This window comes from Dysidea avara, chromosome 1 (genome assembly GCF_963678975.1).
Source record: "Dysidea avara chromosome 1, odDysAvar1.4, whole genome shotgun sequence".
NCBI classification, from domain to species: Eukaryota; Metazoa; Porifera; class Demospongiae; order Dictyoceratida; family Dysideidae; genus Dysidea; species Dysidea avara.
This window is the reverse complement of record NC_089272.1, coordinates 34255012-34281861: the sequence shown is the minus strand read 5'-3', so window position 1 is coordinate 34281861 and position 26850 is coordinate 34255012. Positions and strand designations below refer to the sequence as shown.

Below are 26850 nucleotides of genomic sequence, written 5' to 3'. Positions count from 1 at the left end.
TACATACTGTAGTTTCATTCACCAAATAATCACTAAAAATAATAACAATGTTCTTAGAAACTGTCTAATCTCTAGGAAAAGGAATCATTTTTTGATCTACGTAACACTGCAACAAGTGCTGCCTCAGTTTATCCTGTTGGTAGTGGACTTTGGATGGGTCTTCATTAAAGGCAACTGAAGTCATCATAGCAATGGCAAAAACTCCACAATCCATTGCTCCTTGTTGCTTTTGAACTGGGACCATCTGGATGTGTTAGCACTTTTTAATGAGAACATGGCTTTAACAATTCTTCTTGATTCGCAGTCCAGCTTATCAAAGGCAGTGTCATACACATTCACTTGGCCAGCCCAACACCATTTTGTTGACACCGTTATCCAGTGCCTTCTTTTTTGACAATGGATGACTTGAATTGTGTTGGCAGTACAGCCAATTACAACTTTCTCTTGCATCAGAGTACTGTGAAGTCCACCAATCAATGGGAATTGCTTTTTAATGCAGTACTGGGTCATTAATACATGTTTATCAGAGAGTTCCCCTAATTTTATTATCATTTTATCACTCACATGCAGTATATGTCTATCATGAGTGATTCATATGGGATCACTCAAGCAATTGTCTACATCTTCACTATCATCATCATCTAAGATCTTCTCTATTACTACCACTTCTGGAAGTGTTTCATTTGCAGACTATTCAGCTTTTCATCATCATCATCATCATTGTATGCTGTAGATGAGGAGGGAAAACTATTGTTCTGCTCATTAGCTCCAAGCTTTTTTTCTTGGGGGCTTGGTACAGATTCGGGAGCTAGCATTGATAAGGAATTCTTGTCTTCACTTGGTATTGTTACAGACCTCCGCTTCTCATCACCTTTGTACGTATGACCATGCAAATAGTTTTCCACCTTGCTCAATTCTTTAGGGCTACCAACAAATCGATACTTGCAAGGAACCTCCATACCCTCTTGTGGCAGATCTCTTGAGTACTGGCGTGCTCCAGTTATGATGCAAGAAATAGAGCCACCACATCATAAAAAAACATTACATATAACATGGAATGTGACCTACCACCGCTGAACAGTCAAGCACAGGCACAGCATATCTGTCACTTGGGTTACCCTCCTCTCTTTCACAGAACAGCTCTTCCCCGATCACAGGTGTCCATATATTCTGGTAGATATGAAATCTCCTCACACAACTGGAAGTTTCAGATGTTGCACGATGAAGTGCCATCATCCACGAGGTCATCCACTTGCGCGCTCGAAAACAAGCTGATCACGTGCACCTACTTGCGTATAAGCGCCCCTAGTAAGTAAGTGCCTATAGTTTTTGATCGATAAGTGCTATGACGTTTTTATGCGTGTCATCAAGCAACCGCGAAAGTTTTTCCTCAAATACCAAATACGTAGGTGATCTAACCACAAAAGTTTTGTCCGTCGAATATTTTGTACTATACGGTATATAATCACTGCCCAGTTGTAGCCCGGCTAGCTGGGCTACATACAAAATGTAGCCCAGGCGGCTCCTTTGATCTGAGGTGTGAAAGTGTTACATCTTGAGTTAAGCACTGCCTTAACGAGATATACGCATTGTTTATGGTGTGTTTATCTCAGTAAATTTCCTATATATGTACCACTTTCACACCTCGGAGGAAAGCCAGTGCATATATATATATTTTGTAGTTATATTCTACACCCCAGTAGATAAAGCCATTATAAATAGCAAGGTATAGTGAAACAGCACCTGTTGAGTAGACATCCTTGATGGATCAGACGGTTTAGATTCTTTAGTGGTGCCACGTCCACCTACTTGTGATTAGTGAAGGAGACAAGAGTTCATCGAAAATCCTCCTTGCTCAGGTAAATGATTCTAGGCTCTTGTCAGTATTAGAGGCTTGAAATCCTTGATCGATCAGGCATTTTAGACTCTATAGTGGTGCCACACCCACCTACTTTCGATTATTGAAGTTAGTAAAGGAGACAAGAGTTAGTGAAGGAGACAAGAGCTCATCGAAAATTGCTCAGGTATATATTGTTGGTTGATTTACAGTAGGCGCTTGTTATTAGACACTTGTTTACCGTTTAGATAAGGATTTGCAGAATGTGTGTGAAGTTACACCATATATGATTATGATTATGATTATGATTAAATACGGGTAAAGGCACAGCCTGCATACCCGATCAACGCAGTAATTATACAAAAATAACTCTTGAATCAATTAAATGACTTATACAAAAATAAATCTTGAATCAATTAAATGACTATCTAATAATGATTTAAAAGTGTTAACTTTGGAGGCTACTATCTTAATGGTGTCTCATTGGACTCAGTTAATTGTCATAAGGACTTGGGTATTATATTTGATGCGAATTTAAAGTTCCACCAACACGCTTCTGAAGTAGCTATGAAAGCGAACAGGGTATTGGCTTGTATGAAAAGAAGTTTTATCGATTTGAATGAATTTGTACTATCACGGTTGTATAAATCAATGGTTCGACCAATATTAGAATACGGAAATGTAATTTGGGGACCCCATTATGATTAGATCAACGTAAACTTGAGGGTGTGCAACGGCGTGCTACAAAACTAGTACCATCTTTAAGAGACAAGTCTTACATAGATCGACTGACACCAATGAATTTACCATCTCTTTTGTACAGGCACAGACGTGGTGACTTAATATTTCTTTTCAAGATGTTGAACGATTACTTCAATCTGAATCACTCCAACTTTTTTACTTTCTCCCACAATACACAAACTAGAGGTCATGCATATAAATTACTTAAGCCCCCTACCCACCTTTCATGTCGGGTCAACTATTTTGGTACTAGAGTAATTAATGATTGGAACAATCTTACGAGTGATATTGTAGGAAATTCTTTATTAAATAATTTTAAATCAGCTGTAGATAATTACTTTTATGATTATAGATTTATGTTAATGTAATAATTATATTCATAGTTAAGTTTTGTTCATTGCATCCAATTTATGTATGTATATGTATGTAATTGAATGGGTGTACAGGCTTCTAAGCCTCAACCCAAATCACATAATAATCATAATCAATCATAATCGAAGAACTATTTACGACATAATTAGGCAAACTATTCCAATTGTTGGTGATTCTATTGATAAAGTAATTAGATCTACACAATAGTCTTGAGCGTTCCTTAAACAATTTGAATTGATGCCCCCTGGTAATAGATCTTGAGTACGTATATATATCAGTAAAATCGGTGGTGAAATAATTGTTAAGAATTTTGAAAAGAAATATTAGATCACCTCTCAATCGTCTATAATGAAAAGATATGGTAAGTGTAGCCACAAATCGTGGTATATCAGCTATATACCACAGTTTGCCGTATTATATCAGTTATATATATATACTGATATAACACGGCAAACTGTGGTATATAACTGATATACCACGCTTTGTGGCTACGCTTTCCATATATGGTGTAACTTCACACATTCCGCGAAATCCTTATCTAAACGGTAAACAAGTCTCTAATAACAAGCGCCTAAATCAACCAACAATTATTCACCCAGGAACTGGAACAAGTTTCAATGAACTCTTGTCTCCTTCGTGGATAACTCACTAATCGCGACTATGTGGGCGTGGCACCGTTAAAAGTGTAAAACATCTGATCCATCAAGAATTTCTATTGATTTCCATCTCCAGGAGGTGCTGTTTCACTATAACTTACTATCTAAAATCGTTTTCATCTACTGGGGTGTAGAATATAACAGTTATAACACGATTACTCGGGATATGACTAAATATACGCGCTCTCGTGAATCGTTTGTATATTTTAGTCGTATCCCTCGTAAGCGTGTTATAACTATAAAATATATCAGATATTGCACTGGTTCAGGAAAGTTAGCACGATATACGCACTGTGAACAGTACGTTAATCCTCAGATATTGCACTGGTTCAGGAAAGTTTGCGAGATATGCGCACTGTGAACAGTGCGGATATCTCTAAATCTTCACATTTCTTTAATGTCCTTTGCTATCTCTTTGTGCCATTATATAGTCACACATCTTGAGATCGATTGTGGGATTAAGTTTCTTAGTCCTATTCTCAAACCATGCTGAGGAGTTTCTTTGGCTCAAATGGAGCTGTTTGTAATGCAGGTGAGTTCTATAGTATAAGTTCTAGACAGCTGTCTTGATGTAACCCAACAAGGGCAAAGTAGATTAAGCCATTGTAGGTGAAGTGGTATTTATATACATGCCTGTAATTTTATTCATGGATATAATTTATTCGCAATTATTATCAAGACACACAGTAGTGTGTCGTGCAGCCCAAGAAGCCGGCACGCCACTGAGTATATTAACAGGAAGAAAGAAAATGTGATTTTCACATCTTTGTAGCTCCGTGATCCCTTATCCGATTGCAACCAAATTTGCAACAGAAGTGCCGGCTAGGTAGGGAGTCAACATTCCAAATTTGAAGTAAATCGCTCCAGCAATTTCCGAGATACGAGCGGCCAAAGTTTGGGTTTTATTTCTTCATTTTTTTCTTCTACTACTTTTTGCACACTTCGCAAAATCCACCATAAAACACAAATGCATATTCCAATCAGGCTGAAATTTTGGCACAGTTAAAGGGCTCATTAAGGCAAATCTCAGTGCCCAATGTGGTAGGAATCCGATGAAAATTCATGGATTTATGACCGATTATTTGCGTAAAATAAGGTCGAAGGTCTGTCACACCCACAGGGTAAACTGCTTGAAGGAATGAGCTGAAAATTGCTATGTAGATGGAGTAACTATCGTAGGAGTGCCTTTTTGTGGACTGAAAGGAATCCAGTTAAAGTCCATTGAGATATGACACAAAACCCAACCTGTGTCACAATTACGCGATCGATTTTTATGAATAAAAAATAACTATTAGTTTTCACAAACCGCTTAGAGCAATGAGCTGAAAATTGGTGTGTAGCTGGAATAATTATCATAGAGAAGTCCTTGCAGTAGTAGAGAAGTCCTTGCAGTAGTACAGAAGAATCGGATTACAAACCACTTAGTTATGATTCAAAAGCCAACTACGTGTAGCAAATTCGAGATCGAGATACTCTAATCTAATCAAAAACAGCCAAGCTGTAAAAAAAGGGTGTGGCCTCCAAAAAAGCTGGGGTGAAAAAAGATGTGAAATCAAAGGTGGCGGCCAAGAAATGGCTGTGATGGTAGGTTAATGGCAAAAATTTTAATAACGACAATTCAGGTGAATTTGTGTTGCTTCCTCTACTAGGATTCGGCACCAAACTCACCTGAATTGTCTTTATTAAAATTTTGCCTTTAACCTACCATCACAGCCATTTCTTGGCCGCCACCTTTGATTTCACATCTTTTTTCACCCTGGCTTTTCGGAGGCCGCACCCTTTTTTTACAGCTTGGCTGTTTTTGATTAGATATCACTTCTTTTTGTAATTTCGTACCTAAAGCCAGCCTATGGCCAGCTTTAGGTATTTCTTTTAACTTGTCTTTTTCTTTACTACAGATCTAGAGAGAAGACCATTATGAAGACGATTTCAATGATTTGTTTAGCTACATGTACTTTAGGCAATAATATTATTTATAATTTTGTTGATTGATCATAAAAATAAGTCACACAGGCTAAATTGTTTGCAGCTACAGGGAAATGTGTATGTAGTTCTTTTCTACAGGGAACCTCATAATGTAAGTGTACTCTTTGACTACATGGTGAATGGTTTGTAGTTGAACTCACCACATGATGGCTTATTTATAGCTGAAACATTCTACAAAATGCAGCTGAATTCTCTCCAGTTTCCAGTTGATCTCTCTACAAGGTGACTTGAAATGTACCCTACTGGGTGACCTGATCCAGCTGATTTCTCTACAGGGTGATTTGTTTCTGGCTGATCTCTCTACAGGGTTATTTGTTTCTAGCTGATCTCTCTACAGGGTTGCTTGTTTCCACTGAACTCTCTACAGGGTGACTTGAAAAATAGTTGAACTCTGTGCAGATAACAGGGTAACTTGCCTAACTGATCTCTCTACAGGGGGTTTGTTTCTAACTGAATACTATGCTGGGTGATTTATTTCTAGCTGATCTTTCTACTGAGAGATTTGTTCATAGCTGGATTCTCCATTGGTTGACTTGGAAAGTAGTTGGGCTCTTACTTAATCAGCTGAACTCCCTCAGCCTCACTCTACAGGGTGCCTTGTTTCCAGCTGATCTCTCTATAGAGTGAGTTTTCTAGTTGATCTCTCTACAGCATGATTTTTTCTAGCTGTTCTGATTTATTTCCAGCTGAATACCCAGAGAAAAGCCTATGAAAATGTGCTGGTAAACCATGATAGTTTTCAGGGACACTACCTATAACAATTCATGGACACTGCCTATGAAAATTTGACAATTCATGGCCACTGCAATCATGAAAGGTTTTTGTGCCATGAAATAATTTGAAAATTACCATGAAATCATGAGTATTTCATGCATGGATATTACAATGAAATATCAATGAAATGACTTTCATGGGGCTTAATGGGGATTATTTTACTGTTCATGGATAATCCATAGGTGTTTCATAGCATTGTTCTCTGGTAGTGCTATATGGTGCAGATTTCGTTCTATCTGATCTTTCTTCAGGGTGACTTGTTTCTGACTAATCTTTCAATAGTGTGGTTTGTTTCAAGCTGATCTTTCTACAAGGTGATTTGTTTATAGCTAATCTTTCTACAGGGTGACTTGTTTCTAACTTATCCTTCTATAGGGTGATTTGTTTCAAGCTGATCTTTCTACAGGGTGATTGAAATGTAGCTAATCTCGCTGCAGGGTGACTTGTTTCTAGCTGATCTTTCTACAGGTGAGTTTTTTCTAGCTGCATGATTTCTCTACGGGTGACTTCTTACTGGTTGAACTCTCTACAGGCTGACTTGTTTCTACCAGATCTCTCTACAGGGTGATTTGTTTCGAGCTGGTCTCTCTACAGGGTGATTTGAAATGTAGCTAATCTCTTTACAAGGCTATACTTGTTTCTAGCTGTCTCCTCTGCAGGGTGACTTCAAATGTAGCTGTTCAACCCTTTGCAGGATATAACTTGTTTCTAGCTGATCTCTCTACTGAAAGAGTTTGTTTGTAGCTGAACTATCTACAGGGTTGCATATGTCTAGCTGAATCACTCTATGAAATGTAGCTGAATTCTCTCTAGGTGGTTTGTTTTTAGCTGATCTCTCTATGGGTGACTTGTTTCCAGCTGAACTGTCTACAGGGTAACTTATTTCTAGCTAATCTCTCTACAGAATGAATTGTTTCTAGCTGATCTCTACAGGGTAAATTGTTTCTAGCTAATTTCTCTACAGGGTGGCTTGTTTCTACCAGATCTCTCTACATGGTGATTTGTGTTGAGTTGATCTCCCTAAGGGGTGATTTGTTTCTAGCTTATCTGTACAGTGTGAATTGTTTTTAGCCGATTTCTCTACAGTTTCCAGCTCAACTCTCTACAGGGTGACTTGTTTCTGGCTGACCTTTCTACAGGGTAATTTGATTCTAGCTGATCTCTACAGGATGAATTGTTTATAGCTAATTACTCTACAGGGTGACTTGTTTCTACCACATCTCTCTACAGGGTGATTTCTGTCAAGCTGATCTCTCTACAGGATGATTTGAAATTTAGCTTATCTCTTTACAAGATTACTTGACTCTCTACAAAGTGACTTCAAATGGATTTGAACTCTTTGCAAGATAATTTGCTTCTAGCTGATCTTTCTACTTAAAGAGTTTGTTTGTAGTTGAACTCTCCACATGGTTGCTTATTTTTAGTTGAAACACTCTATGAAATGTAGCTGAATTCTGTATAGGGTGACTTGTTTCTAGCTGATCTCTCTATAGGTTGCTTGTTTCCAGCTGAACTCTCTACAGGGTGACTTGTTTCTAGCTGATCTTTCTACAGGGTGATATGTTTCTAGCTGATCTCTACTGAGCTCTTTACGAGGTGACTTGAAGAGTAGCTGAACTCTCTACAGACTGATTTGTTTGCTGCTGAACTGTCTTCAGGGTGACTTGTTTGTAGTTGAACTCTCTACAGGATGACTTGTTTGTAACTGAACTCTCTACAGGGCTATTTGTTTTTGATACTAGTTGAAGGGTGACTTGAACTCCCTATGTTGTTAGCTGAACGGTGACTTGATTGTAGGTGAACATTCTAATAGAGTGACTTATTGCGCAGCTGAATGTTCTATTAGGGTGACTGCACTATTAGAGTATCTCGACATAGATTATATATACTACATACTCGGGATTGGAAACGCCAGTTTTTATCCAAACTATCCACGTTGGAGCGCACCCTTATGACAGCGAAGCGCCTAGCCAGGCGAGTAGTTGATTCTTTTCATTTTCTTGTGAGTTCATAGCTAGCTAAACAGAGATATAAAGGCTACTTAACTCTACATTTCGTATTTCGTAGGTTTACTAAATGAAGACATTATTTGGAGTTAGCTGACCAGGTGAACTCGACAGGAATGGGCGGTCAGCAGCGAGGTTACTGGTTCATTGAATTCGAGATTGAATTACTCAGACCATGCTCAGACACAATGGCAGTGGCGGATCCAGGATGGGGCATTTGGGGCAAATGCCCCCCCCCCCCCCCCCCCCCCTTCACGAAATTGCATACAAGATCGAGATACTCTAATAGAGCAGTCAATTACTCTAATAAAGTAGTCACAATGTTCATGAGGCAGTGTAGCTTACCTATGAAGCTATAAATAGGATTTTATTTTACGTAACAGACGTGATATAGTTGGTAAGGATAACTAGCTATTATTGTTGCGACCTTTTTTTTTTTTTTTTTTGGTCTTCAACTGGTTTTCAGTAAGTTTTTTTGGTCTTCAACTGTTTTTGAGAAAGGTGCCCCCCCTCTTTCCAAACTCTGGATCCGCCCCTGAATGGTACGTACATTATTGTTACAGAGCAGACAGCACAGGTGACATGGCTAGAAAAATTACAAAACAAATTAAATTTTATGCAATTACAAAATTAGAGTGCATTTCTAGATGGAAAGTATCCCTTAGAGTAGAAACTTTACTGATGTGAACAGGTAGATGAGTTTGGGAGAATGAAACAACGACATTGATGGTATAGCCTGGTGGATCTTTCCATTGTGATGAAATAGTTGAACCATCCAGTTGGTGCCTAAAGTTGTATCGGAATCTACCAATGATTGAAGTCTTCTGGTTATTGTTGTTTTATCATAATGTAATGTAATTTAAGCACATGGGGTCACTAATACTGCATGCTTGTGATGTAACCTCATGACATGTCAAGACAATTGGGGGAATTTGAAACAGACCATTTCTCTCCCTACCTAGTGACAAAGAGAAAAAAGTGGTCTGGCCTAACGGTATGGGTACCAGTCTTAAAAAAACTGCAGCATGTTTCATTGACGAGTTAACAGTAACTGTAGCTATGGTTTCAAGGCCTATCTTATGGTGCATTTCCTGTACAATTTTACATTTAACCATTGTAGGATTCTTCCATTGCTGAGGACAAGCTAAGTATCTGGAATTATCCGCCCTCACTTACCTTAAAGTGAATGTACCATAGCAGTGGCAAGAGTAGTGGTGATAAACGTACATGGCATCTCTACTTAGCACAGTGCAGTATATGATTACTGTGATTTCCCTCTCTTGACTGTTGCATTGTGAATGCATGACATCAATGTGTTTGATGTACAGTGGAATCTGTCCTAAGCCGATCACCTTCAGGCCAACATTTCTTGATGTTTGCTTTATACAATTAGGTTAGTGTATAGTTGCCTCACTAAAGGAATTAAAGTTGGCCAATTTCAGAGAGGTGACCTTTCTATACAGGACAGGTTCCATTGTACAATGTTAGTGTTGCATTTGCTAATGTAGCTCAATCTTTATGTAGACTGTTTTTGTAGGTTAACAAATCTCTTCCTGTGTTGTGTCTTTCTACCACTTGTCAAGGAATACAATGACAGTGTTTGTTGCTGTGAAAGATTCATCTCACATTGAAACTATTAGGATTTTTGTAGAGGACAAGTTGGCTATAGAAAAATTATATGCTGTACCAAGCTCAGGCTGTTCTTAGTAATAAATTAACAACATGACGGTATGGCACAACAGTGTATGTTGCAACATATTGCTAGAGGGATGGTTGTACGTATCCAGCAATGGAGTCGGCTATGACATTATGTCACTTATCTAGAGTCTGCAGTTGCTGTGAATACATGTAGCTAAAACAGCCACTGCCGTGAAATTGAGTATGGTGGTAGGAACCATGTAACATACTCTATTACAACATTCATTATGTACACTCAATTGACTTTCTGTTCCAACACAGAAACATGCACAACATTGTACACTTGTCTCAATCAGTGCTCCATGTGACTATCAAATGTTAAACTGTGTAGCTATTAGTAGGTCTTCTTTGGATAAATATTTTGATTAGCTGAAGTACTATTTAAGTTTGAGAGCTGTACAGTACCACTCTATACAGACTTGCCTATCATTTTAACTTCTGAAATTGTCAGGTTTACAAATGATTGAGACCAGAAGCACTTAAGAGTTTTACCATATTCTTGTACAGGATACAGGCCTGGAGTAGAAGCAAAACGGCTAAGAAAGGGACATAATTACTTAGCTAGTACCACTTGGGTAACTAAACGCTAATCTTGTATACATTTTTTGTGGGTTGGAAATGTTCTCATTACACTGCACACTCCCCAAAACTTTGTTGAGTCCATCGGCTAAATGGTTTTGACGCGCCAGAACAGTGAATTCGCTAGGTACGAATCTCTGGCCCCGGTAGGCGCTTAAGTAACTATTGACCTACCAGTATTAGTGGCTTTACGCATATCTCAACCTGGATATTAAGCCTTCTCCTCCGTCTTCTACCATACAAACACTTTGAAAATGGGCGGTTATTTGGGGGGTGCGCTCCAATGCGGATTGCTTTGAGCAAATGTACACGAGTAATTGGATCATGTGTCTCCGTTTCCAATCCCGGGTATGTAGTTTATATAATCTAATCCAAAACAGCCAAGCTGTAAAAAAAGTGTGCGGCCCTCAGAAAGGCTATGGTGAAAAAAGATGTGAAATCCAAGGTGGCGGCCAAGAAATGGCTGTGATGGTAGGTTAATGGTAAAAATTTTAATAATGACAATTCAGGTAAATTTTGTGAAGCGGCACAAAAATTCACCTGAATTGTCGTTATTAAAATTTTTACCATTAACCTACCATCACAGCCATTTCTTGGCCGCCACCTTGTATTTCACATCTTTTTTCACCATAGCCTTTCTGAGGGCCGCACACTTTTTTTACAGCTTGGCTGTTTTGGATTAGATTTCATTTCTTTTTGTATTTGTATACCCCAAAGCCGGCCTATGGCCAGCTTTGGGACTTTTTTAACCTATGTTTTTTTTCTTTACTACAGGAAGACGAAAAGATGAAGTAGATGTACTTTAAATATTTTATCAGTAAATGTACAAATTATATATATAATACATATGTGATCGGATTTGCGAAAAGGGGTCTTCCACACACATCCAATTTGCCAACTTTGACAATTGATAACTTCAGATTGGAAAGAGCTATTGCCTTGAAATTTGGACAGTGGTGATTTCTTTGCAGCTGAACTCTCTACATGATAGTTTCTTTGTAGTTGAACTCTCTACAAGGTAATTTCTTCTAGCTGATCTCTCTACAGGGAGATTTTTTGTAGCTGAACTATCTACAAGGTAACTTCTTCTAGCTGATCTCTCTACAGGGTGATTTGTTTGTAGCTGAATTCTTTACAGGTGATTTGTTTGCAGCTGAGCTCTTTACAGAATGGTTTCTTTGTAGCTGAACTCTCTACAAAGTAACTTCTTCTAACTGATCTTTCTACAGGGTGATTTGTTTGTAGCTGAACTATCTACAAAGTAACTTCTTCTAGCTGATCTCTCTACAGGGAGATTTGTTTGTAGCTGAACTCTCTACAGGTGATTTGTATGTAGCTGAACTCTGTACAGGTGATTTGTTTGTGGCTGAATTCTGTACAGGTGGTTTCTTTGTAGCTGAACTCTCTAAAAGGTAACTTCTTCTAACTGATCTTTCTACAGGGAAATTTGTTTCTGGCAGAATTTTCTACAGGGTGATTTCTTTGCAGCTGAACTCTCTACATGATGGTTTCTTTGTAGCTGAACACTCTACAAGGTAATTTCTTCCAACTGATCTCTCTACAGGGTGATTTGTTTGTAGCTGAACTATCTACAAGGTAACTTCTTCTAGCTGATCTCTCTACAGGATGATTTGTTCGTAGCTGAATTCTGTACAGGTGATTTGTTTGCAGCTGAGCTCTTTACAGAATGGTTTCTTTGTAGCTGAACTCTCTACAAGGTAGCTTTTCTAGCTGATGTCTCTACAAGGTAGCTAGTTTGTAGCTGAACTCTCTACATGGTGGTTTCTTTGTAACAGAACTTTCTACAAGGTGACTTCTTCTAGCTGATCTTTCAATAGGGTGATTTGTTTGTAGCTTCACTCTCTACAAGGTAACTTCTTCTAGCTGATCTCTCTACAGGGAGATTTGTTTGTAACTGAACTTTCTAAATGATGGTTTCTTTGTAGCTGAACTCTCTACAAGTTAACTTCTTCTAGCTGATCTCTCTGCAGGGTGATTTGTTTGTAGCTGAATTCTGTACAGGTGATTTGTTTGCAGCTGAGCTCTTTACAGAATGGTTTCTTTGTAGCTGAACTCTCTACAAGGTAACTTCTTCTAACTGATCTTTCTACGGGGCAATTTGTTTCTGGCAGAATTTTCTACAGGGTGATTTCTTTGCAGCTGAACTCTCTACATGGTGTTTTCTTTGTAGCTGAACTCTCTACAAGGTAACTTCTTCTAGCTGATCTCTCTACAGGGTGACTTGTTCGTAGCTGAACGATCTACAAGGTAACTTCTTCTAGCTGATCTCTCTACAGGGAGATTTGTTTGTAGCTGAAATCTCTACAGGTGATTTGTTTGAAGCTGAACTCTCTAAATGATGGTTTCTTTGTAGCTGAACTCTCTACAAGTTAACTTCTTCTAGCTGATCTCTCTACATGGTGATTTGTTTGTAGCTGAACTATCTACAAGGTAACTTCTTCTAACTGATCTTTCTACAGGGCAATTTGTTCGTGGCAGAATTTTATACAGGGTGATTTCTTTGCAGCTGAACTCTCTACATGGTGGTTTCTTTGTTGCTGAACTCTCTACAAGGTAACTTCTTCTAGCTGATCTCTCTACAGGGTGATTTGTTTGTAGCTGAACGATCTACAAGGTAACTTCTTCTAGCTGATCTCTCTACAGGGAGATTTTTTTGTAGTTGAACTCTCTACAGGTGATTTGTTTGAAGTTGAACTCTCTAAATGATGGTTTCTTTGTAGCTGAACTCTCTACAAGTTAACTTCTTCTAGCTGATCTCTCTACATGGTGATTTGTTTGTAGCTGAATTCTGTATAGGTGATTTGTTTGCAGCTGAGCTCTTTAAATAATGGTTTCTTTGTAGCTGAACTCTCTCAAGGTAACTTCTTCTAGCTGATGTCTTTACAGGGTCACTAGTTTGTAGCTGAATTCTCTACATGGTGGTTTCTTTGTAACTGAACTCTCTACAAGGTAACTTTTTCTAGCTCATCTTTCTACAGGGTGATTTATTTGTAGCTGAATTCTGTACAGGTGGTTTGTTTGCAGCTGAGCTCTTTAAAGAATGGTTTCTTTGTAGCTGAACTCTCTACAAGGTAACTTCTTCTAGCTGATGTCTCTACAGGGAGATTTGTTTGTAGCTGAAATCTCTACAGGTGATTTGTTTGAAGCTGAACTCTCTAAATGATGGTTTCTTTGTAGCTGAACTCTCTACAAGTTAACTTCTTCTAGCTGATCTCTCTACATGGTGATTTGTTTGTAGCTGAACTATCTACAAGGTAACTTCTTCTAACTGATCTTTCTACAGGGCAATTTGTTCGTGGCAGAATTTTATACAGGGTGATTTCTTTGCAGCTGAACTCTCTACATGGTGGTTTCTTTGTTGCTGAACTCTCTACAAGGTAACTTCTTCTAGCTGATCTCTCTACAGGGTGATTTGTTTGTAGCTGAACGATCTACAAGGTAACTTCTTCTAGCTGATCTCTCTACAGGGAGATTTTTTTGTAGTTGAACTCTCTACAGGTGATTTGTTTGAAGTTGAACTCTCTAAATGATGGTTTCTTTGTAGCTGAACTCTCTACAAGTTAACTTCTTCTAGCTGATCTCTCTACATGGTGATTTGTTTGTAGCTGAATTCTGTATAGGTGATTTGTTTGCAGCTGAGCTCTTTAAATAATGGTTTCTTTGTAGCTGAACTCTCTCAAGGTAACTTCTTCTAGCTGATGTCTTTACAGGGTCACTAGTTTGTAGCTGAATTCTCTACATGGTGGTTTCTTTGTAACTGAACTCTCTACAAGGTAACTTTTTCTAGCTCATCTTTCTACAGGGTGATTTATTTGTAGCTGAATTCTGTACAGGTGGTTTGTTTGCAGCTGAGCTCTTTAAAGAATGGTTTCTTTGTAGCTGAACTCTCTACAAGGTAACTTCTTCTAGCTGATGTCTCTACAATGTCACTAGTTTGTAGTTGAGCTCTGTACATGGTGGTTTTTTTGTAACTGAACTCTCTACAAGGTGACCACTTCTAGCTGATCTTTCTACAGGGTGATTTGTTTGAAGCTGAACTCTCTACAAGGTAACTTCTTCTAGCTGATCTCTCTACAGGTAGATTTGTTTGTAGCTGAACTCTCTACATGATGGTTTCTTTGTAAATGAACTCTCTCAAGGTAACTTCTTCTAGCTGATGTCTTTACAGGGTCACTAGTTTGTAGCTGAATTCTCTACATGGTGGTTTCTTTGTAACTGAACTCTCTACAAGGTAACGTTTTCTAGCTCATCTTTCTACAGGGTGATTTATTTGTAGCTGAATTCTGTACAGGTGGTTTGTTTGCAGCTGAGCTCTTTAAAGAATGGTTTCTTTGTAGCTGAACTCTCTACAAGGTAACTTCTTCTAGCTGATGTCTCGACAAGGTCACTAGTTTGTAGCTGAGCTCTCTACATGGTGGTTTTTTTGTAACTGAACTCTCTACAAGGTGACCACTTCTAGCTGATCTTTCTACAGGGTGATTTGTTTGAAGCTGAACTCTCTACAAGGAAACTTCTTCTAGCTGATCTCTCTACAGGGAGATTTGTTTGTAGCTGAACTCTCTATAAGGTGATTTGTTTGTAGTTGATCTCTCTGCAGGTTGAATTGTTTTAGCTGAACTCTCTACAGGCTGATTTGTTTGTAGCCGATCTCTCTACAGGGTAATTTGTTTGTAGCTGAACTTTCTACAAGTTGATTTGTGTGTAGCTGATCTCTCTGCAGGTTGATTTGTTTGTAGCCGATCTCTCTACAGGGCAATTTGTTTGTAGCTGATCTCTCTACAGGGTGATTTTTTTGTAGCTGACCTCTCTTCAGGGTGATTTGTTTCTAGCTGATCTCTCTACAGGGTGATTTTTTTGTAGCTGACCTCTCTTCAGAGTGATTTGTTTCTAGCTGATTGCTCTACAGGTTGATTTGTTTGTAGATGAACTCTCTACAGGGTAATTTGCTTGTAGCTGAACTCCTTACTTTGTGTCTAGTTTGTAGCTGATCTCTCTACAGTGTGATTTGTTTGTAGCTGAACTCCTTACATTGTGTGTAGTTTCTAGCTGATCTCTCTACAGGGTGATTTGTTTGTAGCTGATCTGTCTACAAGTTGATTTGTGTGTATATAGATGATCTCTCTGCAGGTTGATTTGTTTGTAGCCGATCTCTCTACAGGTAATCTGTTTGTAGCTGAACTCTCTATAAGGTGATTTGTTTGTAGCTGATCTCTCTGCAGGTTGATTTGTTTTAGCTGAACTCTCTACAGGGTGATTGCTTGTAGCTGAACTCCTTACATTGTGTCTTGTTTCTAGCTGATGTCTCTACAGGGTGATTTTTTGTAGCTGAACTCTCTTCAGGGTGATTTGTTTCTAGCTGATCTCTCTACAGGTAGATTTGTGTTGATTTGTTCATTGCTGATCGCTCTAAAGGTAATTGATTTGTTGCAGTTGAACACCCTGCAAAGTGTTTTGTTTGTAACTGATCACTCTAAAGGGTAATTTGTTTGTAGCTGAACTCTCTCCACAGTGACTTGTGTGTAGCAGAATTCTGTGTAACTGAATTCTCTAGAGAGTGACTTAATTGTAGCTGAATTCTCTACACAGTGCATGACTTGTTTATAGCTGAACTTTCTTCAGTGTGACTTGTAATGTTCTGAATCTCTATAGTGGTATATTTGCTTAACTCTCCACATGGTGACTGTCTTCTTGCTGAACTGTCTATAAGATTAACTGTTTGCAGCTGAACTCCCTACAGAATAACTTGTGATGTAATAAAATTCTATAATGGAGTAAATAAGTTAGCCGAATGCTCTATTAGGGTGACTGTTCTATTAGAGTATCTCGATCTCGCATTTGCTACACGGAGTTGGCTTTCGAATCATAACTCAGTGGTTTGTAATCCGATTCTTCTGTACTACTGCAAGGACTTTCTATGAAGATTATTCCAGCTATACACCGATTTTCAGCTCATTGCTCTAAGCGGTTTGCCTAGTAGGCGTGAAAACTAATACTTTTTTATTCATAAAAATCGATCGCGTAATTGTGACACAGGTTGGGTTTTGTGTCATATCTCCGTGGTCTTTATCTCGATTCCTTTCAAACCACCAAAAGGCACTCCTACGATGGTTACTCCATCTACATAGCAATTTTCAACTCATTCCATGAAGCGGTTTACCCTGTAGGCGTGACAACAAATCGATCTTGTTTTACGCGAATAATCGGTCATAACTCCTGAACCATTCATCGGATTTGTACCAAAGTTGATGCTAGGATTCGCCTTTGGACTCCCTTTCTGTGTGCCAAATTTCAAGGCGATCGGAGTACGCGTTTGCTTGTTATAGCAATTTTTGCAAGTGTGCGAAAAGACGAAGAAGAAGAAAAAAAAAACGAAGAAAAAAAACCAAACTTTGGCAGCTCGTATCTCGGAAATGGCTGGAGCGATTTCCTTCAAATTTGGAATGTAGACTCCCTTGGCTGGCGGGCAACTGTGTAGCAAATTTGGTTCCAATCAGATAAGTGATCACCGAGATACAAAGGTGTGAAAATGACGTTTTCGTTCTTCCTGTCAATATACTCACGGTGTGGCGTGCCGGCTTCTTGGGCCGCACGACACACTACCGTGTGTCTTGATCTATGATCTCGATCGCGCACTTGTTACACCTAGTTCACTTTCATAGCGTAGCTCAGTGGATTTTAATCTGATTCCTTGTAAACCACTGAAAGATCTCTCTAAAATGATTTATCTACCCCTCTACCTGATTTCAGCTGATTCCGTTAACTAGTTTGCCTGGTAGGTGTGGCAAGTATTACTTTTTTTTATTAACAAAACTCGACAGTGCGCATTTTACATAATGGTTGGCGTTTTTGTTATAACTCCATGACTGTTAGTGTGATTTCTTTCAAACCACAAAAGGTTTGCGCTACGATGATTACTCCATGTACAGACCGATTTTAAAGTCATTCCTTCAAATGGTTTACCCTGTGGCCGTGACAAAAAATCGCAATCGAATTTTTCAAAAATCGCGTGCAACTCCTTTGTTCTTTATTCAAAGTTTGGACTGTAAATGTGCTAAATTACATTCTTATAGCCTTCCAAATTTGAAGAAAATCAACTAAAGAATGCACGAGTTGTAGCAATTTTTTTAAGTGGTGCAAAAAGAAGAAGAATAAGAAGATGAAGATAAAGAAAAATACGTAGAAACTGAGACGAACTGTGAAGGCGCATATCTCAGTGATGGCCTGACGGATTCAGCTAAAATTTGAAATGGGAGGTGCCCCATCCCAAGGAAGTTTCCACAGAAAAAATGGTTAATTTCCCTCCAGCCATTATCAAGCTACGGATGCGTTAAAACGGCATTTTCTTGGTTCCTGTATAATACACACTTGTCTGTCGCATGCCTGCACTGGCTGTACTTGGCCGCACGACACACTATCGTGTGTCTTGATAGAACAGTCACCCTAATAGAGCATTCAGCTACATTTTTAACTTGCTCCATTATAGAATTATAATTATTATATTGCAAGTTATTCTGTAGGGAGTTCAGCTACAAACAGTTAATCTTATAGACAATTCAGCTACAAGCAAGTCACCCTGTAGAGAGTTTAGCTACAACAAGTCATGCACTCTGTAGAGAATTCAGCTAAAAACAAGTCACTGTGTAGAGCATTCAGCTACAAAAAAAGCTATCCAGTAGAGAGTTTATCTTGATCAGCTACAAACAAGTTACTTTAGACAATGTTTAGCTACAAGTAGGCCTAAGTCACTCTGTGTAGAGTTCAGCTATATATAAATCACCCTGCAAATAGTTCAGCTACAAAAAAAAGTCACCCTGTACCTGTAGAGAGATCAGCTAGAAGAAGTTACCTTTGTAGAGAGTTCAGCTACAAAGAAACTATCATAAAGAGTTCAGCTGCAAACAAATCACCCTGTAGAGAGTTCAGCTACGAACAGATCACCCTGTAGAGAGTTCAGCTGCAAACAAATCATCTGTAGAGAGTTCAGCCAGAAACAAGTTCAGAGATCAGCTAGAAACAAGTCACCCTGTAGAGAGATCAGCTACAAAGAAACCATCCTGTAGAGAGTTCAATCACAAACAGATAACCCTATAGAGAGTTCAGCTAGAAACAAGTCACCGTGTAAAGAGATCAGCTAGAAACAAGTCATCCAGAGATCAGCTAGAAACAAGTCATCCAGAGATCAGCTAGAAACAAGTCATCCAGAGATCAGCTAGAAACAAGTCATCCAGAGATCAGCTAGAAACAAGTCACCCTGTAGAGAGATCAGCTAGAAACCAGTCACCCTGTAGAGAGATCAGTTACAAAGAAACCAACCTGTAGGGAGTTCAGCTACAAACAAGTTACATTGTAGACAGATCAACTAGAAACAAATCATCTTTTAGAGAGTTTAGCTGCAAATAAATCATCCTGTAGAGAGTTCAGCAGTTTCCCACACATGTAGGTGATTAACCCACATGGAACATATGTGACCCTATTTTGGAAAACCATACATTTGGGCACATTGGCCAATTTTCTTTTTTATAGCTACAATGAAGCACTGAATGGTTATCTACCTTGTGTGAAAATTTTGTGATGATATGTTGAAGCATTCCAAAGATATGGCCAATTTACTGTCTAATACATTACAAACTAACTTTTCATATTAGTTTATAGAACTGTATAGTGATCAGATGTGACAAATTAATGACAAATCACTTTGTTGACAAAGATCACCATTCTTATAATATAAAAATTAATGAAAAGAGATCCTTGAGAGTTTAATCATGTGCATGTTCTTTGTGCTTTTTCTCAATTAAATCACTTGTATTATAGTCTAAAGACAAGAAAATGTTTGGTTTTGGGAATGAACAGATTTCCCAATTTGTAAGTTAATTGTTGTCCCACACATCGTGAAACTACTACATGGTCTGATATAATTCAGTATATCTCCTAGATAAAAGAAGCTATGCGTGTGAAATTTCACAGCAAGAGGGCTTAATAGTTGTTTTATCAGAATATGCAAAAAATTAATTTAAAAAAAATCACTGAAATTTTCAATTGAGAATTCCAAAAATTTAGCATGTGCCCAAATGTATGGTTTTCCAAAATAGGGTCACATATTAGTGGTCAGAGTTAGGGTAGTTACTTCAGAAAAGTAACTAGTTACAAGTTACTAGTTACATTTGTTCCATGTAACTTATTAACAGTTACAGTTACTTTTGTAAAAGTAATAAAGTACTTTAATTACTACAGTTACTTTCAATATTGTGTTTTAAATTATTAATTGTTAATGATGAATAACAATGGAAAATTACAATGGCAAATTACAATCAGTTCAAAAAAGTCCATCCAATAGTCTACCAATGTGTATGTAAAATCTAGATATCTAAGTACTCTTTATTATACCTGTACCTCATAAGCAGTAATTTTTCAAACCGTTCATCAACCAATCTGTTGCATTTGGGTGATAATACTAATCCTCCAAGACTGAAGAGTCTTTCAACAGGTGCGCTAGAAGGCAGTGCTGTGTTGTACAACAGGAAAAGCCTTTCACGAGAGGATATTTGTGGAGATTATCAATGCTCCTGACTTCTATGTTGACATTACTTTCTGGTGTAGACTCATCATCTGATTTGAGATCATAGAAGTCATCCTTTTTGCTTCTTGTTGATGTTGCCATTTCATCCTGTGAGTCTTGTACAACTGTTACTGCAATATCAGCAGCAAGGGATCTCATCTCTTGAAGAAGCATCTGCTTATATACATCCTTTGTGTTCTGGGATTCCACCTATTTAAGCTTAAACTTTGGCAATGTTACTGCTGCTAAAATGGCACTATCATTTTGAAACACATTTTCAAAACGATATCTGATGGCATCCTCTATAGCCCCAGCAAGCCCACAGGTCATGGAAGAGAGGTCAGTCTGAAGAGCTACCACTTTTTTGATAATTGTCTCTAGCGTTGGCAAAAGAGTACCGAAAAAGCAGTTGTCTTCCCCTTGTAAGATGTAAAGCCCTCTTGAAAGAGGTTTTAAAACAATGATGTACTCTTTCAAAAACTTCAGCTCACGTTCACTAAAACACCGTAGCCCAAGTTTGGTGCAAAGATCATTTAACTCTGCTAAAGAATTGTCAATAACTCGAACTACTGCGTCATAATGGGAGTTCCACCTTGTGGTAGTAGGTACAATGAGCTTCCTCTTGACCACTTCTTGCACGGCATCAGATGCCACAGTCGATCTGTTGGCTTTGTTCCACAAAGCTGAGCTTTTAGCAAATGAACTCCGGTAAACACCTTTAGATGTTGAGGAAGATGACAGGAATTTATCAGCATCTTTGCTTGCAATGAGATTAAGAGTGTGTACAGCACACCTATAATGTGGCAGCAATTCATATTGTACCTGGGTGAGATCATCATCAGTATTTGTTTCCTCCGAGTCAAATGTTAGCAATTCATCAACATTTTCAAAAGCTGTATCATCCTCTGTTTCTTCTTCTGAATCCTCCAGGGGTGCAGCTGCAGAATCAGAAGAATTTGAATTAACTGTGAATGCTTTCACAAAGTTTGACCCATTATCTGTTATGGTAGCACATACTTTCCCAGTAAGACTATAGCTTGTATGAACATGGTCTATCTTGCAAGCCAAAACATCATAAATATGCCTCCCCATCATTCCTGCACATGCTATGGCCGCTTTGCATCTCTTTAAGGTGTGAGGGTCAATCCAATGGACAGTCATCCCCAAATAGCTTCGGTGGTGTGCCGTCCATACATCAACAGTAGTCGAAACAATATCAACTGTTTCCAATGTCTTTTTGACTTTGCTGACCATTGAATCATAAACTGTATCAAGATAAACTGTAAAAGATTTTCTGTCAGGTAATTGGGTTGGACAGATACTGCCTAAAAGCTTTCTAAAAGCTGGGGATTCCACGGTCGACAAAGGTCGCATGTCTTCTATTACATACTCTGCAAGCAAGCTTTGTAGCTTATTGGGAGGAATGGAATACCTACTCAACACTGCTGGTAAAGTACACTGCCTCTTTGGATCACCATTATTATTGCTATCACCATCAGCCTCCAATCTTCGTTTCCACTGCTCAGGTTTTTAAACTTCTTTTGCTATCAAAGTTGTATTCTTGTGTATAGATGTCAGATGTTTCTTGAGATTTGAAGTTGTATTCTTAGCAGACAACAGCATTTTATTTCCAGCACACAAAGTACAACGGACCTTAAAATTCTTTGCATCTTCACTCAGGAAAATATAATAATGTCTGTATTTCCATCTGTAAAAAGCTGTCCCTGTCCCTGCTGCTTCGCTGCTAGAAGCATCGCTAGGATCCCGTGTAGAATTCGAAGCACCACTGTTATCTCCCATAGCTTCCACGAAGTTACCCACACTCAAACACGAGGTCTAACACGTGGTAGATCATGAGATAGTAAGGTGTGCATTAGCAAGAATGGTTTTGGTTATCATTGAAGTCATGAAAGTCGCCATCCTGCTATATAGCTGCACTTGAACCTGCTGGGTTTTGGGTCCACAAAGGCTATTGAAATCCTGTGTGTAACTTCACTTTGAATTATTGCTGACATAGGGTAAGCAATTGTATTATACATTACGCGGGGGCGACATTACGAGTTGCCTCGAGTAGTAGATTTACTAGTCAGTTGTTGTAACAACGTTAGTTTACATAACTTTGTAACTGCATTACTTAACAACCATCATTACTTTGATTACGTTACTTTACAGTCTCAACTATTGTAACTAGTTACTAACGCATTACTATTGTAACTTAGTTACTATTTCAACAAGTAATTTTAGTTACAAACTACTAGTTACAAGCTATGTAGCGCGTTATATTACTTATTTACTTATAATTACTTAAAAAGTAATACATTACGTAACAGCATTACAACTGTAACACGTTACCCCAACTCTGTTAGTTGTATCATGGGCACTTGTGCTTTGCTTGATATATTCACACTTGTGCTCGGTTCGTGCTTGTGTGTATATATCAGGCAAAGCATCATGCCCATGGTATAACTATTATATACATGTATATATGTGTATATATATTATTGTTGGGCAGCAAGAAAGCCCAATTCTTTTTGATCCCTAATATACAGTACTACCATACTGTATGATTAATCTATAAGTTCCAGTCCTGAAATCATTCAGTATCAGAGGGATATATATTTTTTCTATGTGAGTACCCACAGTTCCCTGTACAATGGGATGTTTCACAAGCACGTATGCAACTTTGCTGTTTCCTACACTTTTGAACAGATATATGCTTGCAAAAAATTTAAAATGCTTGCAATAAAGTTGAAAAGCATGAGTGGTATTTTATGTATATGTTGTAATACAAACTGACTTTTGTCCAGGTAAGTGCATTTCCTGGAGAAAGGATTCCAATAACAATGGTGCTGACTAATCGACTGAATTCCACAAGGATAGTGGAGTTTCACCAGTTAAGACATGCAAGTTCTTCAATTGCTAATGCAACTGTATGGCATCATGTATAATATAGTTGACATTGAAACTTTTAATTTCAGGATATTGACTTCTCAGTTAGCTCTGCTTCTGGGCAAGAACACCTGTCTGGTTCAGATTATGTTGTTAGCTATACTATTTCACTGAATTCAAATCAGATTTTGGGCATGACATTTCGCATTGCAATTTCAATACCACAGATTATTGCACCACCTGTAAGTTTTGAGTATAATGTATGATTGTTTAGGAATAATAATTAATCAGGTCACAAATCATTAACAATTGTATCTCAATCAATGTAAGGTGAAAAGCTTTCTATTGTTACTTTATTGTTATTTTGTGAAATAGTAAGTTGTACTTATACAAAAGAATAGGAAGCGGGGGGTATCCCCCCTCCCCCCCAAATGATTTGGTTAGCCACCACAAGTCATCTCTCAACTGTCTTCTTACCACTAACGTTTCAGATTACTCTACAATTCACTTTATTAATTGATCAGAATCCATGAAACTATCTGCTTGCGCACCTGGCTCCTTAGTAACACTTCAGAACACTCATCATGATAAACGCCTCAAATTAATTTTCATATCAATAGAAATGTTGTGTGGCTGACATACAGGTACGCTATAGGAGTAAGTATACATAGCTCTATTTGATGGCATGATACCAACATGCTTACTGCAAAATTAAAAATACGCTGACATTTAAATAGTTTTTATGGGAAGAGGGACACGCCTCCAGAGTCCAGACCCCCTAGTTTAGACTACAACATGACAACTTACATCTTGTCATCTTGCATCTTATCCTTGCTCCCTCTCTCTTCCCAACTGTGAGGTGTTTCCTAGGCCTATGCTATGCATATGCATCATTTGTTGTAGATTCAGATATCGACTTTCAAATTGACAATCAACTCATGTCCTCCTGGTCACTTGCTGCAATTAGTCATGAGTGTAGTGAATAAAGTGAATAGTTATCACTGTAAATGTAATAATGACAAGGATGTGAATATTGTTGACTGTGAACCAAACGAAAAGAGGCTGATACTACAGGTATGACATAATGTAAGACCACTTTATACAGCTGTCAGTATGGTGCAATACAGGAGGGACTGTGGGCTACTAATATTAACCTTGGAACACTGAATGGGATGATGGAGTATCACCAGTGTCCACCTGGATACTGTCAGTGTAGCAGAGAGAACAATGACAGCATTTGTGACAGTGTATACTACTATGATAACGATGATCATCAGTGTGTTTGTGATAGGCATGGTAGCTAATCACTTTGTCATTGTTTGCTCTATGTGTAAGTATTTCCTTCTTTTAAAGGTTATTTGTGTGGCAAGTGTCGTGCTAACAAAGGAGTTAGTGCTTTACTGAACAACTGTGTGTCCTGTGGATATGCTAATATTGCTCTCATATTTGCTTTAGGTTAGTACTAACCTTATATACATAGCTGTTAGCATTGGTGTACGTTTTTGAGTAGAATTTAAGCACAGTGTCTCCTTCTCCTATGAGTATAACTCTGTAAAGAACACACATAGCTTTAGCCATATATTTTTAGAAATAAGTCAGTCATTAGAAATAAGTAAGTAGAAATAAGAATTAAATTTTAAGACAGAAACTCACTGGAAGCATTTGTAAAGGCATGTTTGGGCTCCTGCAAAGGCACTGGTTTCTAATTGATATTTACAATTTTCTTGGTGGGAAAATGCAAACTTCATTATCACTACTATATTTTTAATTGTGCTAATGCTTTTATAGTCGTTGTGGACACTATTGTGATTACAGCAATTATGTTGTCATCAGTAAGCCTTTTCCATTGGCTTTATCCATCATTATTTTATTTGCAGGTTGGTTAATATTGTGCATTTTAGAATGACATATTATGTTGGTGTTGCATATTAGATCACTCCATACATTGCACAGTACTTTCCAGCAACTTTTAGCATTGTTCAACCATATGTAAGTTACTAGTTGTTTTATCCACAGTGAAGCATGAGCAGACAATGTTCAAGTTTCTGTTGATAAGGTTATGTTCGTAATTCAGAAAGGGTAAAAAAATGCACATGAAATGTGACCGGGCCTGTGAAAATAGGGCATGTGGGCACAAATTACATCCCATCACTTTACAGATCATATCTCAGAACCAGAACAGAATATTAACATTCTGTAACTTGCATCATAAAGCCACGTAAATGCCCACAAAGAGTTGAAAACTTGCATTGCCATAGCATAATGATACAAAAAGTTATAAGTGATGAAAGTTTGAAAAAGTAGGAAAAAGTCATGTGCCCACATGCCCTATTTTCGCAGGCCCAGTCACAAATTGTAAATAATAATAGTAGTTGTGTTTAATTCAGAGATTTTATTTTTAATTATAGAACTTTTTGTGGGCGAGATCAAAGGAAAGAGTGTACTTTAAAGTTCATAAAGTACACTTTACGCCAGCAAACAATGCTTTATTTCCCACAAAGAGTGCTTTATTGCACTGCAAAGAGTGCTTTATTGCACTGCAAAGAGTGCTTTAATTGTACAATAAAGCTCTCTTTGTGGTTCAATAAAGCACAGTTGCCCACATGCCCTAGGGCAGGCTAATAGCCGTGGTGCTCACGCCAGTACGATTAATTACCCAAGCTGGTGAAGGCTGGTAGCCCTCCCCCCCGCTGAGCAGTCAATCACCACAGCCAACACAAGTGCTACCACTGGATTGCTTTTATAGACATACCTAAATGCTTAAATGATGGGTGGGAGAAGGTAACGTTGCTGTTACGTTTGTTAATGTAAATGTACAAATCCTGGAGATATCATGGAAACACTTCACCATGTGTCACAATACAATTGTTTGTGGGATGTGACCAAAACCTTCCAAAATATGCGATGAACGTCTACCATGCCAAACTATGGTGAACTACATTTGAGTTACTTTGTTAAACTAGTTTGTGTGCATTCAGGCTGCTAATAATTCAGGCAACACATGTTATTATAATTGCAAGTCCTAGTGTATGGTGAAGCTGCACAACTAGAAAGTTCCATAAATCATTTAAAACATTGCCTTGCACATGCTGTACAGGTATGAAAAATAAAACCCTCATACTTTATTTTTCATATAGCACTCACAGCAATGCGTTAACATATACGTATTCCACTGTTTATACTTTTATTTCTTATAGCTACACTATATTAGCAGTACTGCCAGTCTCTACTTTCCTTATGATTTTTGTCTTTATCCTGGAATGACTGCACTGGTATCCTATTCCCTCCGATATATACCAGTTTTGTTGCTGTGTATCATTTATGTATGCATCTGGATTATTAGCAGGTATATAGTATGGAGAGAGTAAACAATACAAAAATGTCTATGTAACTTTGTACTAGAAAATACCCCAAGCTATCAGTTTCATGGAGTGGACTGTGGCTACTGATATTGCTTTTGTACACTGATGTGGTAACCACTTCAGTGTCTATTTTGAACTGTCCCATACTGAGTGATAATAATGGACAAAAAGTTATGGTAAGATATATGAGAAGACAATCATATGTATCTGTGCATAGTTGTGCATTTTTAGGATTGCCGTGGTATAAAGTCTTATTTTAACAATGATTGTATTAGATGATTTTGTTCTGTATACAATTTGGAGTGGTTTCAAAACCTGGTGCTTTACTGAAGAAGTAAGACATTGCCTTGTTGATTAAAGAAAGTGCATTAAA

At 38.1% G+C, this 26850-nt stretch overlaps 1 protein-coding gene across 3 annotated transcripts in view; it reads left to right on the top strand.

The window, feature by feature from the left end:
• Nucleotides 1-26850, top strand: part of LOC136262866 (uncharacterized) — a 93463-nt gene that overhangs the window by 50065 nt on the left and 16548 nt on the right. For 2 of the 3 annotated variants that reach the window (XM_066057302.1, XM_066057293.1), the window contains 9 exons: nt 23034-23156; nt 23205-23357; nt 24019-24189; nt 24243-24411; nt 24469-24570; nt 24904-24992; nt 25048-25104; nt 26313-26461; nt 26518-26653. In XM_066057302.1, coding sequence (XP_065913374.1) covers nt 23034-23156; nt 23205-23357; nt 24019-24189; nt 24243-24411; nt 24469-24570; nt 24904-24992; nt 25048-25104; nt 26313-26461; nt 26518-26653 — 1149 coding nt within the window. Of the gene's footprint in view, nt 1-23033; nt 23157-23204; nt 23358-24018; nt 24190-24242; nt 24412-24468; nt 24571-24903; nt 24993-25047; nt 25105-26312; nt 26462-26517; nt 26654-26708; nt 26812-26850 lie in introns of all 3 variants that reach the window. The other variant, XR_010704362.1, reaches the window with a different exon arrangement.